The following is a 14528-nucleotide window of genomic DNA, read 5'->3' as shown; positions in this document are numbered from 1 at the left end:
AATTGTTATGAGGTTTGTCCACCTTTTCTCTAATGTAAGGTTGGATGTACAACTTCAGGGGAAAAAAAATCTTCTGTTAAGGTCAGGAAAGGAATAAATCTAATCTTCTCTGATACAGGAGTTTAGTAACAATATCCTATCGTTCTAGACTCGGCTGCAGGAGCTGCACCGACTATGGGAATTACTGTTGGAAAAGATGAGAGAGAAGGGAGTCAAATTGTTGCAAGCACAGAAGCTGGTGCAATACTTACGGGAATGTGAAGATGTCTTGGACTGGATCAATGACAAGGTATAATTATTACCTGCCTTTACTGTGTTATTGATGGAAAATTTGATGTGTTTGTGTGGAAATTTTCTATCAACACGTAGTTGCTAGAGTTCAGGTAGTCACAGAGAGCTTTATTTAGGTTATTCATATTGCAGTAGGTATGGAAATTACTACTCCTTCTTTTGCAGCCACAAAAAAAGGTAGTAGACTAAGGGAGGAAGCCTGCATGTTGGAGAGCATAGTTAACATAATTAGTTCTTCCTTTGTTTTGCGGAGACTTTCATATTTCTCATAGTAATCAAGTTTCCTGTAAGGGAAATCTACAACATGTAAAAGCAGATGTTTTTTAGAAATGTTCTGAATGATCTCTTATAGAAAGTAGCCAGCCTAACCAGCAAGCAGCGTGTATGTAATTAGTTAACGATTGGAATATCTTTAGATGTACATTGTAAGGACATTTGCTGCAAGAGAACCGTTGGCTCTTGAGTCTTTGAACTCTGAGGAAACAGACCACAAACCACACTATCAAGAAAAAAAGCCACAAAATGATCATATAGGTTTTCTTAATGATGGTTTGCTATTTTGTGTCACTGTGGGTTCAAACTATAAACCCTGCATAACTGTTACTTAATATGGTGATGCACTTTTCATAACAAAATCTTGCATCAGAAGCCTACAGCAAATGCTCTTAAACAATCTAAAAATGTGAACAAGTTCTAGTCACTGTGTGTACTCCAAAATAGCATGGGCAGTTATTGTGTAGTTTTAAAAGTATGCTTTTTCTGTGCGTATTTCCTTTCAGTAATTTAGGTTGTTGTAATAGTGATCATCGTGCACAGAAAACTTATGATAGTAGAATTAGTTATATTCAGTAACTTAAAAAATTAGTAAGACCAAGCAAGATGAAAAAATAATACACTTAGTGATCTCACATGTTTTCTGCAATAATAGAAAGATGTTGGTGGGGTTGGAGTTTAAAGGAGGAAATGGTGCTGTTTTAAATCTGACTTTAAATGCAGTGGTTGTAACTGTCTTTTGACCTACTCAAAATTAGGACAGTTTGCTTCCCAGTTCCTAGTACTGATTTCCCATAGGTTATACTGAAATCGAGGTGGGTTTTTTTTCCTTAATGTGCTAGGAAGCAATAGTGACCTCAGAAGAGCTTGGGCAGGACTTGGAGCACGTTGAGGTTTTGCAAAAGAAGTTTGAAGAGTTCCAGACAGACCTTGCAGCTCATGAGGAAAGAGTAAATGAAGTGAACCAGTTTGCTGGCAAACTTATCCAGGTAAACATTCATGTGTGTTGAAAATCTCTCTTGGCAAGTCTGATATGACATGGCAAACTTTTGTCTGCAACTTCCTCTTTTTCCCCCTGGTTTGGTAGTGGATCTTTTAAGTTTTACTCTACATGTGCCTAGATCTTTGGCTGTCTTGATCTTCAATGATCATCATTTGATTCACTTGTTCTTGTGATGAACAGCTTGAGTAACTGCCCCAGCTGAGAATGTTCCTGAAAATGTAGAGAGTAGCGGTTAGTAATTGGGGTTTAAATGTATTTCCCTTGGACGACCAGGATTAATATATCTTTTCTTCTGGTATATCATCTGGGGCATGATCAAGGAGGGAGACAAGGCAGGAAACATTGCATTTCAGGAAAACAGAGGTTCTGTTTACAGCCCTCTTCCCATTGACTAATTAGTGCATACGGAAACTTAAACTACTGCAATAATATTGAATATTTATACAGTGAGGTTTCAGGAAAACTATCAAATTGAATGATCATCTGGAAAGTACAGTTATTATAAATTGACCTCTTGAAAACCTGCGGTATTTTGAGGTTCTGTCAATGGACATAAAATCACAGAGCAGGTGAAAATAGCATTTTTCCTTTGCTTGCTAGGAACAGCACCCTGAAGAAGAACAAATAAAGTCCAAACAGGATGAAGTAAATGCAAGCTGGCAGCGTCTTAAGGGGCTTGCCCTTCAGAGGCAAGGAAAGCTCTTTGGGGCAGCTGAAGTTCAGCGTTTCAACAGGTACAATCTTGGCTGGATCTGCTGATGTGATGTAATATTTGTGTGGTTTGGTGATGCGTTCAGCTGCATACGGTATTATGAGAAGAGCTACTGTTGTCTGTTATGTTTTTGCTTTATTCTTCCTTTCGACTTGTTGAATGAGGACTTTGTTCTAGAATTACCTTAGAATAGTCATTCTCATTTAGCTTTTCAACACTTGGCAGTTTTGTCATTCTTACCAGTGGCAGTTTTGCTTCCCTTTCCTCTGAGGGCTTTTTCCTCCAATTCTGTCCTAGATGAACCTTAAAAGGGGTGGTTTTCTTGTCAAATGGATGTCAGTCCAGTTGTTCTAAGGGTCTTTGAGCAGTGTCTGTCTATCCTCATTTCCAACTACATCATTTTGAGATTTGCTGTAATTAAGTCAGAGAAGGGTCCAGAGCGGGAAATGGACCTACTAGGTGATGGTGCTCAGTGGTGCTATAATTCCTTGTTTGCATCTGGAGACACCATGTGAAGAATGACCTGCCAATACACTTCAAGGTTTTTTGAGATTTAAAACCCAAAAACAGTCTGATTTTTTTGTTGTTGTTGTTTTGGTGTGCGTGGGTGTTTTGTATTTATAATTGGGTTTGTTTGTTTGTTTTTATTATTTTTGTTTGGGTGTTTTTGTTTTTAAAGGATGACTGTAGTTGACTGCAGTGTTTATATATATAGAGTTTGTATGCCAGTATATCTGGCAAAAATACAGGAAAACATCCTGCTTTCTTCCTTTTCCATACAAGATAGACTGCTTTCAATTTGTGCTTTGTTTTGAAGGGATGTGGATGAAACAATCAGCTGGATTAAGGAGAAAGGGCAGTTGATGGCCTCAGACGATTTTGGCAGAGACTTAGCCAGTGTGCAGGCTTTATTGCGTAAGCATGAAGGCCTGGAAAGAGATCTTGCAGCTCTGGAAGATAAGGTACCCATATGAGATGCATTTTACCTGCAGTTTAAATGAGGTAACCTGCTAGTAAAAGGCTAGAAGCTTACTCACTGTTTGTGACTGTGTTTAGGTTAAGGCCCTTTGTGCAGAAGCTGACCGTTTGCAGCAGTCTCACCCAATAAATGCTTCTCAAATTCAAGTGAAACGGGAGGAGCTGATTGCCAACTGGGAACAGATCCGAACTCTGGCAGCAGAGAGGCACGCTCGCCTTAATGACTCCTACAGGTAGGAATACTGTCATGCTGAAATGACCTTTCTTCCTTATTCAAATTCAACAGAGGGCTCTTGTGGGGAGGAGGAGAAAAGGATGCTGTTTCCAAATTTTTTTTATGATTCTGGTGTTTTCAGAAGTTTTTTTCACCAAGTTACATTTTACAATAACTTCTTGTAGTAAAATAAATATTTATAGGATAAACACAGCTTTTGATCAGTCTCTGGATGCGGATCAATTGTAAAAATAGACACACTGATGTTTTAGGACATGTGCTTTTTTCCCATCTGAGTTGATACCTGCATTTTGAAGTATGGTGTCTGACAATACTTCAGTTTTGGTGGGGGTTTTTAATACACGTATTAGAAATCTGTTAACCATGGAGTCCTTATGATTCTCTGTGAAGACTAATGTATGGTATATTGTTTGATGTGATGTTCTAGACTAAATGAAGCATCTGTTTCTGTGATAGTTGCTTTGTTGCTGTGGCATTTTTCTTCATCCAACTTGTTTCAATACTAGGCTGGTTGTCTATGAAACATAATCTGTTAGATCACTGTTGAGAAGCCATACTGAAAATAAACTTATCTTAATGTGGTGGTTAGTTTACATCCTTTCTGGTTTTGTTTTTCTGCTGTTTGTTCCCTCCCATGATGCAAGATTTATGGTGGTGCAGACCCACACAAGGAATCATTTTCCCTTTGCCTTCCCTGTCATAACCTCTTCAAATCATTTAACAGCAAATTTAAAAGGGAAACAGAAACTGATCACACTTGCTGATAAGTGTTAAGCATATGCCAAAGGCAATAACTATGAAGGCATGCTGAAACGAATCTGAGAATTTATTTGCTTGTTTTAAGGCTGAGGCATGTGCAGTTGAAAGTTTCTGTCTGTTCCCCCTACACATGCACTGTGTTATGGCTGTGACAGAAGCAGCCCTGTGGGCTATCTTGAAACACTCTGCTTGAGAATGGTTTGATTTCTGTTGTCTTCAACGTGCGGGCTTGTAGTTACAAATATTCCTTTTACTTTCAATATAAGTTATATGCAAAGCATGTCTTTGAGAAATTGATTTTGAACCTGGCGTTTTCATAACTTTAAAAGGCTTCTTTTTTTTTTTTGATTGAGAGCATATTTAGTTATTTAATATTCTGATTTGATTTTGGTATCGTTTTGTTTCTGTCTGAGGAGCAGCTTTTATGTTTGTAGCCCTTTCTTTGAGGCAAGGATGTGAAATCATGCAAACAATCATTCCAAGCCATTTTTTTCTTTTGCTTTCTTAAGGCTGCAGCGCTTTCTTGCAGACTTCCGAGACCTCACCAGCTGGGTGACTGAGATGAAGGCTCTGATAAATGCTGATGAACTTGCCAATGACGTGGCTGGAGCAGAAGCCCTTCTGGACAGACATCAGGAACATAAGGTATAATGGTTATACAGCCAAATCCAGTCAGCAACCCTCAACAACCGATTTGTGTGTCTAATACAGTCTTGAGTCAGAACTGCTGATGTTGTATCACTAAAATCCTTTGATCATGCAACTAACACAGTACTAGATTGCTGTCCTGATTTAGTATTTTTACTTTGTTTCTTGATAGTCAATATACACTAACAAACAAGTATTTAAGGATGCTTATGGTTATATTTTATAAAAAATAATTAGACCTGATAGCAGTCAGTTGGGCTATTGTCTATTTTAGTCCTCCATCATGAGGAATTGCTATAAGTAAGCAGAAGGACTGCAGCTTAAAACCAACCTTTGGTTTCATTTTAATCTATGAATTTATACTTATACTGCATTGTAAAGTAATACTTTTCATTCTAGTTTTCATGTTAAGTGTAATGTATTTAAAGATAATTGAATGTTTATCATTCAGGTATCCCGAGTGTTGTCTCTGTGTTGTTTTCAATAGCAGTTTTCATATTCTGACACTCTATTCTAAGATACATTTTGGTAACATCCCCTTTCATAGGGAGAAATTGATGCCCACGAAGATAGCTTCAAATCTGCTGATGAGTCTGGCCAGGCTTTGCTTGCTGCTGGGCACTATGCTTCTGATGAAGTTAAAGAAAAGGTAAGTTGAGAGCAAGAGCTCCTAGAAGAATTTTGTCTTTCTTCTGTGTCCCTTAATTTAAAAGGTCATTTCTTGTTGAGATTGTGAGCTGCAAAGTATCATCCCTCTAGGTTACAGGGCTTTTTAAACGTATTTAAGTAATATGTGTTTTTCATTCTCAGATTGACAGTTTCTGCCTATCCATTAGTAGGAACTATTAGGACTGTTAGTACTATCTATTAGGAGCTATTAGTCTATCTTTCCTCAGAAGAAAAAAATGGGTTATCTGTTCATCTAAGTTTAGGTTTGCTGTCAGAGGTGTCAGTAAATTTTTTGTGTTTCTGAATTTTGGCTTTCAAACTAATGGGGCCTGTCATGAAGCCTGCATATTGAAACATTGGTAAGTCAGACAGTTCAAATGCTGTGAGTGTGCACCAAAGAGATTTCAGAGGCTGAGAGAGCAGGATGGTTTGCTGAAGAGCCTCTTTTACAAAAAAGTCTGCAATCAAAAAGAGCACTTGTCCATTAAATATCTCTGTGTAGATTTAATTTGGAAAAGGAGAGATTTCTGACTGAAGTCAGAAGGTTGTAGCCACTACTCGAGCTTGATAAGCTGAGGAAAGGCTTGCCCTGTATGAGGATGATGATGTCAGTAACAGGGGAATGATTCTTTACACTGGAGGTCATTTTCAGTCCCACGTTAACCACTTTTTTAGAGCTGCAACTTGATATTACACTGAGATGGAAATGAACCAGACTTTTAAATAAAATTATTATATATTCATCTTCCCAATCCATTAGCTGACCATCCTCTCAGATGAACGATCTGCCTTGCTAGAACTATGGGAGCTTCGCAGACAACAGTACGAACAGTGCATGGATCTGCAGCTTTTCTACAGAGATACTGAACAAGTTGACAACTGGATGAGCAAACAAGAAGTGAGTGCATATCTTTGAACTCTCCAGATATGGCTGACTTTAATTTCTGGCTAGTCTTCTGTAGACTTAAACAATTGGTATTTACTGGTGGCAGTAAATATGCCACTAAACATGCACTGGTGAGTAGGGTGCTGTGCAGAGTTATTTATCTGACTGCCCAAGCTGCTTCAATGACTGTTTCCATCTAGTGCTGAAACTAATAGTTGTGGCAAGTTGGTTTGACATTGCTTTTATGTGTGCTAACTCTTGTAAAATGTTGTTTGAACAGGAAGCTAAAAAGAATTATTCAGAGCCTTTGGCTGTTAGAGGTGTACAGGGAAACACCATCCCAATATATCATCCTTTACATTTCAGTAATATCGTATGGTAGGAAACATCACTGGCCATGCTTGAGTTGACTCAGAGCAGCTGAGCATGGAAACATTAAAATGTGTTTGTTTCCTTACTTTAGGCATTTCTGCTGAATGAAGACCTTGGTGATTCTCTGGACAGCGTGGAGGCTCTTCTAAAGAAGCATGAAGACTTTGAGAAATCCCTAAGTGCGCAAGAGGAGAAAATCACAGTAAGACTTTCACATTAGGTGATCGCTAAATGGGCCAGAAATGAAACAAGTTAATTTGTTCACTGGGGAGGAGACACTGCTGGAGGATGATAGAGAAGGATGGGGTTTGCTTTGCAGAATGATCTGCTGTTATGTGGGTTGTATTACCTGTAAATTATGAGTGTTGTCTCTAAAATGGAAAATAGTGGAAAAGATAGGATAGGGCTCGATTGCTGCCTCCCAGAGCATATCATGCCAGCACACGTGTGAATGAAGATTTGTCAAAAATCTGCACTCTTCCACGTGCAAGGAGATGGTACGGATGCAAAAAAGTGTAACAATACCCATCTTAATGGCTTTCTGTTAGTTTTACTGTGATAAACTTCTGAGAACTTATCCACGAAGTAAATTTGCACCAAGTAAATGGAAACAATTTTTATTACACCAAGTAAATGGGAAACTGTTTTCTCTTTAGGCATTAGATGAATTTGCTACTAAATTGATTCAGAATAACCATTATGCCATGGATGACGTTGCTACACGCAGAGATGCTGTAAGTATTTAAAATAGAATTGGACTATAGATTTTAAACCGTGTTCTGATTTATTATTTTAAATGGTACAACTGCAATGTACGATAAGTCAGTGAGCTCTCCCAAAAGTACAGGCGCAGCAGTGGTCCTTACAAGCTTAAAGAGTTTAAAAACCTTTACTTTTATTTTTTAGCTGCTTAGCCGCCGAAATGCCCTTCATGAAAGAGCTATGTACCGCCGTGCTCAACTTGCAGATTCGTTCCATCTGCAGCAGTTTTTCCGAGACTCTGATGAGCTAAAGAGTTGGGTTAATGAAAAAATGAAAACTGCAACAGATGAGGCATACAAGGTAAACACAAAGAACAATGTTAGAGTAATTTTAAGGCAATCCCAGGCTCAGTGTAATCACTCTAATGATACAAAGCAGTGGCAGCCAAAATGTTGCTGATGATAGGCAGTATTAATGGCAACAGGAGGAACTTTTTTCCCAGACCCCAAGGGGGTTTTTTCCCATGATGCTGTAATTGTGTTTATTGAATAACTTAACTGTTCTGATTTCAAAGGCCTATTTTTGGCACCAGATCGTCTTTTGTCACGTTGGCATGTATATGAATTTAGTCTCATTCCAAAAATTCTTCAGAGACCTATAGATAATAATTTTGGATTGAAAGGTTGTTATTCTTTCTTCATCTGTAGGATCCATCAAACTTGCAAGGTAAAGTTCAGAAACATCAGGCTTTTGAAGCAGAGCTTTCTGCTAATCAGAGTCGTATTGATGCATTGGAGAAAGCAGGCCAGAAGTTGATTGATGTCAATCACTATGCATCTGATGAAGTGGCTGCTCGAATGAATGAAGTTATCAGCTTGTGGAAAAAACTTCTGGAGGCCACTGAGCTCAAAGGTACGACTTGCTCAGAAGAATATGGGCAATTCTTTTTCTAGACAGTTTAGCTGGGAGAAGACTGGAAATTAGTTAAATGAAGTGAAAATGTAAGTCATCTTTCCCTCTTTTCTTCTTGCCACTCTGTCTCGGTCAGGTATAAAACTGCGTGAAGCCAATCAACAGCAGCAGTTTAATCGCAATGTGGAAGACATTGAGCTGTGGCTGTATGAAGTAGAGGGACACTTGGCTTCTGATGATTATGGAAAAGATCTTACTAATGTTCAGAATCTTCAGAAGAAACATGCCCTGCTGGAGGCAGATGTTGCTGCCCATCAGGTAAGGGAAATAATTTTTCTTCCTGCTCTTTCAGATCTGCTCACTCAAAAGTATTCACTGCAGAGACCTTAGCTGGTCTGTAATTTCATAATTTTTGTAGCTTTTGCCGTTGCAGTTTATTTATCAGAAATAGTTTTGAACTGAAATGTAAATTGTATGTTTCTAAGAACAATATCTTCATGACTTTGCCAAGATTAGCTTTTTGAAAAAGTAAAATGATTCCACACTGTGACCTGCTGACAGCACAGGATTGTTTTGTGCTGTGAATGCCAACTTAAAAAGATGTGCTGTGCTTTGTGTAGGAAATAATTCCCCTTAGACTCCCCATTTGTGAACAGCTTATCCTTGTTCAGTTTGCTTTCATATAGCTCTAAGAAATGGGAGGAAAGGGAGAACAGATCAGTTTTTAGATATAGAACTTTACAATGAATGGTTCCTACATTTGCAAATGATCTTTAGGGGAATTAAATCCACAGCAAGACAATCAACAAAATCTGAGTTCCCACAATTGGAATTGTCAGTTGTTAACAATTGAAAAGCGGTTCCTCTAGAGTAGCACATCTGTATAGCCAATGTAATTTCAAAAATATTTTGTTTATTAAATTGACAGATTAAACCCAATTACATTTACATAATGTGTTGAATATTATCCAGGACATAATTATTACCAGAATTACTGCACTGGTAGTGTGCAGCTGAGGTTCTCTTATTCTGTCATAACATAACTTATTACCTAAGACCTGAAAATACTTTCAAATGTTTTCAGTCACTGCAGCCGTCTTCCAGAGATTCTGACAATGCTGTTGCTGTATTCATTTTAGGATCGTATAGATGGCATTACCATCCAGGCACGCCAGTTCCAAGATGCTGGGCACTTTGATGCTGACAATATCAAGAAGAAACAAGAAGCTTTAGTAGCTCGTTATGAAGCTCTAAAGGATCCCATGGTAGCTCGCAAGCAGAAACTTGCAGATTCTCTTCGCCTGCAGCAGCTTTTCCGTGACATTGAGGATGAAGAGACCTGGATTAGGGAAAAAGAACCTATTGCAGCTTCAACAAACCGAGGTTCGTCCATCCCGATATGTCCAGAATTTAGATGTCAGGATTGCTCTGTTATAACTTGTCATTTTATGGAACATTCCTGGGAAATTTCTGAAATGTTTAGTGTAATTAACATTCCCTGGAGTTACATATTTGCCATCACCCCTGGTTCTTTAACTGTTATGTTACTTTTACAATACCAATGGGCAACTTAGTTTTCATAGTGCTCTGTCTTCATTGTGGTAGTACTTATTCTGCAAGTTTGTCTAGCGCTGGTTGCAGCTTCACTGAAATTTTTGTTTAGTCTAATGACTCTGAATTAGCTGATTAACTATTTTATGTCTTTCAGGCAAGGACTTAATCGGTGTCCAGAATCTGCTAAAGAAGCACCAGGCTTTGCAGGCAGAAATTGCAGGCCATGAGCCCCGCATTAAAGCAGTCACACAGAAAGGAAATGCTATGGTGGAGGAGGGTACGTCTCAATGTTTTTTAACTCTTCCTCTTTCAGAAATCCATGTCTTTGTTGCTGGACTTCATTTTCTGACCCTGTACAATTAAGAATCGCTGCCTGGTTTTATCCAAGTGATAGACAGGTACCTGCTAGCAGGATCAACTTCTGGTCATTCTTTCATCTGAAAATAAAAATAGGTTCCTTGATGGGAACCTGTCATGATTTTCACAGATCTCCATCTGCTCTTGACAAACGTATACGAGCCCTATATTCAACAGCTTTGTGCCTATGATAGTTAGTCTCCCTTTTTAAATCTATTAAAGGCTTGTATCTGAGACACATAATCATGACGAGAGAGGTCCACAAAGACAGTAAGGGTCATTCCTGCTTTTAAATAAGTATGTATCTTTATTTCTGACTGGGTGTTCTTAACACCAGAATACTAGAAGGAAAACCAGCCATGATTCCAGGATCCAGAATGCAAATCTGAAATAATACTTGTCTGTTTTCAAAACTCTGCCACTGGAAAGAGATGACCTCTCCTGTTTCATCGTTGAGAAGAAATGTTGTGATGTGTCTTGTTTTGTTCTTCATGATTCAAGTATTCGTAGTACAGTTTGATTGACAGGTTCAGTGTTTTCCAGTCTGAGGCAAAAGGACAAGCCAACTTGTGCTTTAATTTTTCTAGTGAGAATGGGCTACATAGGTTTAAACAGGTCCAATTTCTATGACTTTCAAGCAGTACAAGTCATCTTTCAGTGTGTAGTATTTATGCCTCCTTAAGTCCATCTGTTCCTTCTCTCTTTGTTACGTAGGTCATTTTGCAGCTGAGGATGTGAAAATCAAATTGAATGAGCTAAATCAAAAATGGGACTCTCTGAAAGCTAAAGCATCTCAGCGTCGACAAGACCTAGAGGATTCCCTGCAAGCTCAGCAGTACTTTGCTGATGCTAATGAAGCAGAATCGTGGATGAGGGAAAAGGAGCCCATTGTAGGCAGTACAGACTATGGGAAAGATGAAGACTCTGCTGAGGTATTTGAGATTGTTGTTTGAAGTAGTTTTGCGTAATCACAGCGGGGATTTGGCCAGTGGTAAAAAAATAAGGAGCTCTGCTAATTTCAGGATTCTTAAGAAAAAAAGGCAGAAGATTCTTGTATCAAGCTGAGTTTTGGCTCAGAGTCAAAAGGTGATAGTTTTTCCTGTGTCTTAGTTATTGCACATGAAATCTTGCTGTTCAGCATATTACACCAATTGCGAGGAAACTTTACATGTGTATTCAGTCTTTTACAGGGTTTTGTTTTGTTTTTTTTGTAAAGTATAATGAGACTAATATCAGCAAATTCCTCATGCGATGTTGCATTTCAGTATGAGTCTGGTTTTCAGTAGTTCATTGGTCTGGAAGTAATTTTTTGTCTAGAGTTATTTTACTAGTATCATTCTGCAGTCAAACACCATATCCCAGGCACTGCTGACTGACATTTCGTCAAAATGAAGTGCAGTTTAAAGGCGTACTTTCAAACCTAATGCTATATCCAGAGTGATACGTGATATTCCCAGTCAGGGTCAGAACGAAAGAATGTATTTGAGATAAGGTAGAAAAAAAAGGACCAGAAGCATTTGGACTACTATCTAGCCTGGGAATAAATAGAAGTAGTTATTCTCAGGGGAGTCACAAGACTGGCAGCTCTGAAAATCCCACATTCCCTGTGTATGGAGCCAAAGTATGTATTTTAAGCAGGGTAGTATTTGTAATATGGCTAGGTGTGCATGTTGTTTTTATCATTCATTTTCAGGCTCTTCTGAAGAAACATGAAGCTTTGATGTCTGATCTTTCTGCTTACGGCAGTAGCATACAGGCGTTAAGGGAACAGGCCCAGTCATGCAGGGTAAGGAAAGATGCTAATCATGTTGCTAAAATTCTTGGGTCAGCAGAAGGTAAAGACAAAGCTTAATAATAGTTTTTGCTTTTGAGAACTTATTGCAGACTGTATTTGATTGTCTCAAAAAATTTAGCAGCCTGTTTTTATAACTATAACAGGCAGCTCTGTTGCATTGAAAGAAATAAGTATAATGTGGTGGTTTTCAAGGTTTGAACCCAGACAGCACCTAAAATAAGTCTATCTGCATTACATTTATTTCAGCAAGGATCATTTTAAGGCACTACAGTAGCATTAACTAAGGCTGAAGTATTTTTTAGGACAACTACGTTGATTGTAATAAACCTGGAACAACTCATTTTTTCTTGTGCTCCTTCTTTGTTAGCAACAAGTTGCTCCCACAGATGATGAAACTGGAAAAGAGCTTGTTTTGGCACTCTATGATTACCAAGAGAAGAGTCCCCGGGAGGTGACTATGAAAAAGGGAGATATCCTCACCTTACTCAACAGCACCAACAAGGTACGCTCTTGCCGTCTGCTTTGCTGAGCTGCTTGGCTCAATCGGTGGTGTATGTTCTGCGGAGCATTTTGGTTTTTTTTGAATAAGAGCATTCAAAGAAGTTAAAGAATTTGTAAATTTATTCCACATTCCCATTCAGCACTTCAGCATACATCTTCGGCTCATTCTCATGACTCCTCTATAGCTGCCAAGTTTTCTAAGTCAGATAAATAACATAAGCTACAGGGCATGTGTCTGTGAGAAAACTTACTTCCCTACATTTGAGGAATTTTTGACCAAGCACAAGGGGAGTCATGGAAGTGAGACCTAGATGTCTTCAAGAGACAGTTTGTTTGAAATAATTGCCAGAAAAAGAGCAAACTGTTGTGAGCGTCGCTGGTTTTCTTGGGTTAATAGAAGCCTCTAATTTGCAGCTTTCAATTGCTCAGCATACTCTATGCTTGATGCTTGCCTCACAGTGGTTGCTTTACACCCCCCCCCTCCTTTCTTTCCAGGACTGGTGGAAGGTTGAAGTTAATGACCGTCAGGGCTTTGTACCAGCTGCCTATGTGAAAAAACTAGATCCTGCCCAGTCTGCATCCCGAGAGAATCTCTTGGAAGAGCAAGGCAGCATAGCACTGCGACAGGAGCAAATTGACAACCAGTAAGAGCTAACTGATGAGATATGATGCCTACCCAGCGTTTGCTGGCTTGGCTTTTGCCTCACATATGCCAGAAGTTTAGGTTGATGCCTCTTACACTAGGAAGTAATTAATGGGAGCAAAACAAGGGATTCCTTTACCAGGGACACCATACTGAGTTGTTTTATTCTTACTCTAGATTTTCCTGTTGCTTTTTCCATTTTTTAACTGTACAACTCATTACACTAGAGCTCAACTTGCTGTCTGACTTCAGTATTTTATGTGTTCCTTTTGTTGTTGTACCTAACAACTTAAACTTGTTTGTGAGTTATATCTGTCCTAAGCAGCTCTTGTATTTGTAGCTGTCAGTTCTTAATGTGTGATCTGTTTTTGAAAAGCTTTCTTAAATTTGGTTACATAAAGTACAGTACCCTCCCTATATAGGGCTGCCTCTGGAGGTGACCTCCTTGGTGCTAGCTCATTACGTTTTTTCCTGAAACGTGGTGCCAATATTTGTTTCCATTATGTGGGGTAAAACATGTCCCCCTCCTTTTTTGTTTTCTTTCATTTTAAGAGAGGAACATGCCATTGCAAATAGAGAAAACTGCATGGCTGCTTGGTAACAACCTCCTGAAGCACATGGTGGTTGTAGATTAGTTCAAGCAAGAGCTGTGCCTGATAGCTGTGAGCTACTGGCTCATCTTATCAAGCCACTTGGAAGCCAAAGCTGAAAGTTTAATGCATGCTGCCATCTGTTTGCACAGCTACGCTGTCACTCTGCATGAGAATTTCTTCCCACTCAGTTGTTTTGAGTCACCAGTTATTACAGTGGCATACGATAATTACTAGCTTTAGTGCTAGAAGTTAAAAAATAAAATTAAAAAAACCACAAAACCAAAACCCACCACACACAAACTCAAACCAAACACCAAACCAACCCCCAAAACCAAACCAACAAACAAAATCTTGTACCAGTGAGAAGAAAGGATGCTGGAAAACTGACACGTTGTTCAGGATTTTAATAATGCATGACTTTCTCTGTGGGTCTGCATGCTGCTTTTAAGAACTAGAACAGGGGTTCCCTTCTTTTAGAGCTGAGGAGAGGGGACCACCCTTTAGTTTACAATCACATGGCACAATGATCAGGAAATGAGGAGACCTTATAGAGAGAGTTCAACTGTACTGCTGAGGTTTCCGTATGTGAATTGTACTCCTGGTCTGATTTGCTTTATTTGCTTCTGAATGACACCTAATTTTCTC

The 14528-nt window shown here is 38.9% G+C and overlaps 1 protein-coding gene across 8 annotated transcripts in view; it reads left to right on the top strand.

Moving 5' to 3' along the window:
* The window catches only part of SPTAN1 (spectrin alpha, non-erythrocytic 1), a 51538-nt gene that overhangs the window by 11991 nt on the left and 25019 nt on the right, over positions 1 to 14528 (top strand). For all 8 annotated transcript variants that reach the window (XM_064468379.1, XM_064468378.1, XM_064468374.1 and 5 more), the window contains exons 4-22: positions 149 to 289; positions 1407 to 1553; positions 2168 to 2301; positions 3097 to 3241; positions 3336 to 3490; positions 4761 to 4896; positions 5447 to 5548; positions 6329 to 6466; positions 6918 to 7028; positions 7483 to 7560; positions 7733 to 7888; positions 8236 to 8440; positions 8577 to 8758; positions 9580 to 9823; positions 10149 to 10271; positions 11066 to 11283; positions 12045 to 12137; positions 12514 to 12648; positions 13143 to 13291. In XM_064468379.1, the coding sequence (XP_064324449.1) occupies positions 149 to 289; positions 1407 to 1553; positions 2168 to 2301; positions 3097 to 3241; positions 3336 to 3490; positions 4761 to 4896; positions 5447 to 5548; positions 6329 to 6466; positions 6918 to 7028; positions 7483 to 7560; positions 7733 to 7888; positions 8236 to 8440; positions 8577 to 8758; positions 9580 to 9823; positions 10149 to 10271; positions 11066 to 11283; positions 12045 to 12137; positions 12514 to 12648; positions 13143 to 13291 (2792 nt within the window). The remainder of the gene's footprint in view (positions 1 to 148; positions 290 to 1406; positions 1554 to 2167; positions 2302 to 3096; positions 3242 to 3335; positions 3491 to 4760; positions 4897 to 5446; positions 5549 to 6328; positions 6467 to 6917; positions 7029 to 7482; positions 7561 to 7732; positions 7889 to 8235; positions 8441 to 8576; positions 8759 to 9579; positions 9824 to 10148; positions 10272 to 11065; positions 11284 to 12044; positions 12138 to 12513; positions 12649 to 13142; positions 13292 to 14528) is intronic.

Source organism: Phalacrocorax carbo, chromosome 18, assembly GCF_963921805.1.
Source record: "Phalacrocorax carbo chromosome 18, bPhaCar2.1, whole genome shotgun sequence".
Taxonomy (NCBI): Eukaryota; Metazoa; Chordata; class Aves; order Suliformes; family Phalacrocoracidae; genus Phalacrocorax; species Phalacrocorax carbo.
Note: the sequence above shows the minus strand (reverse complement) of the source record. Positions and strands in the feature narration are given on the sequence as shown.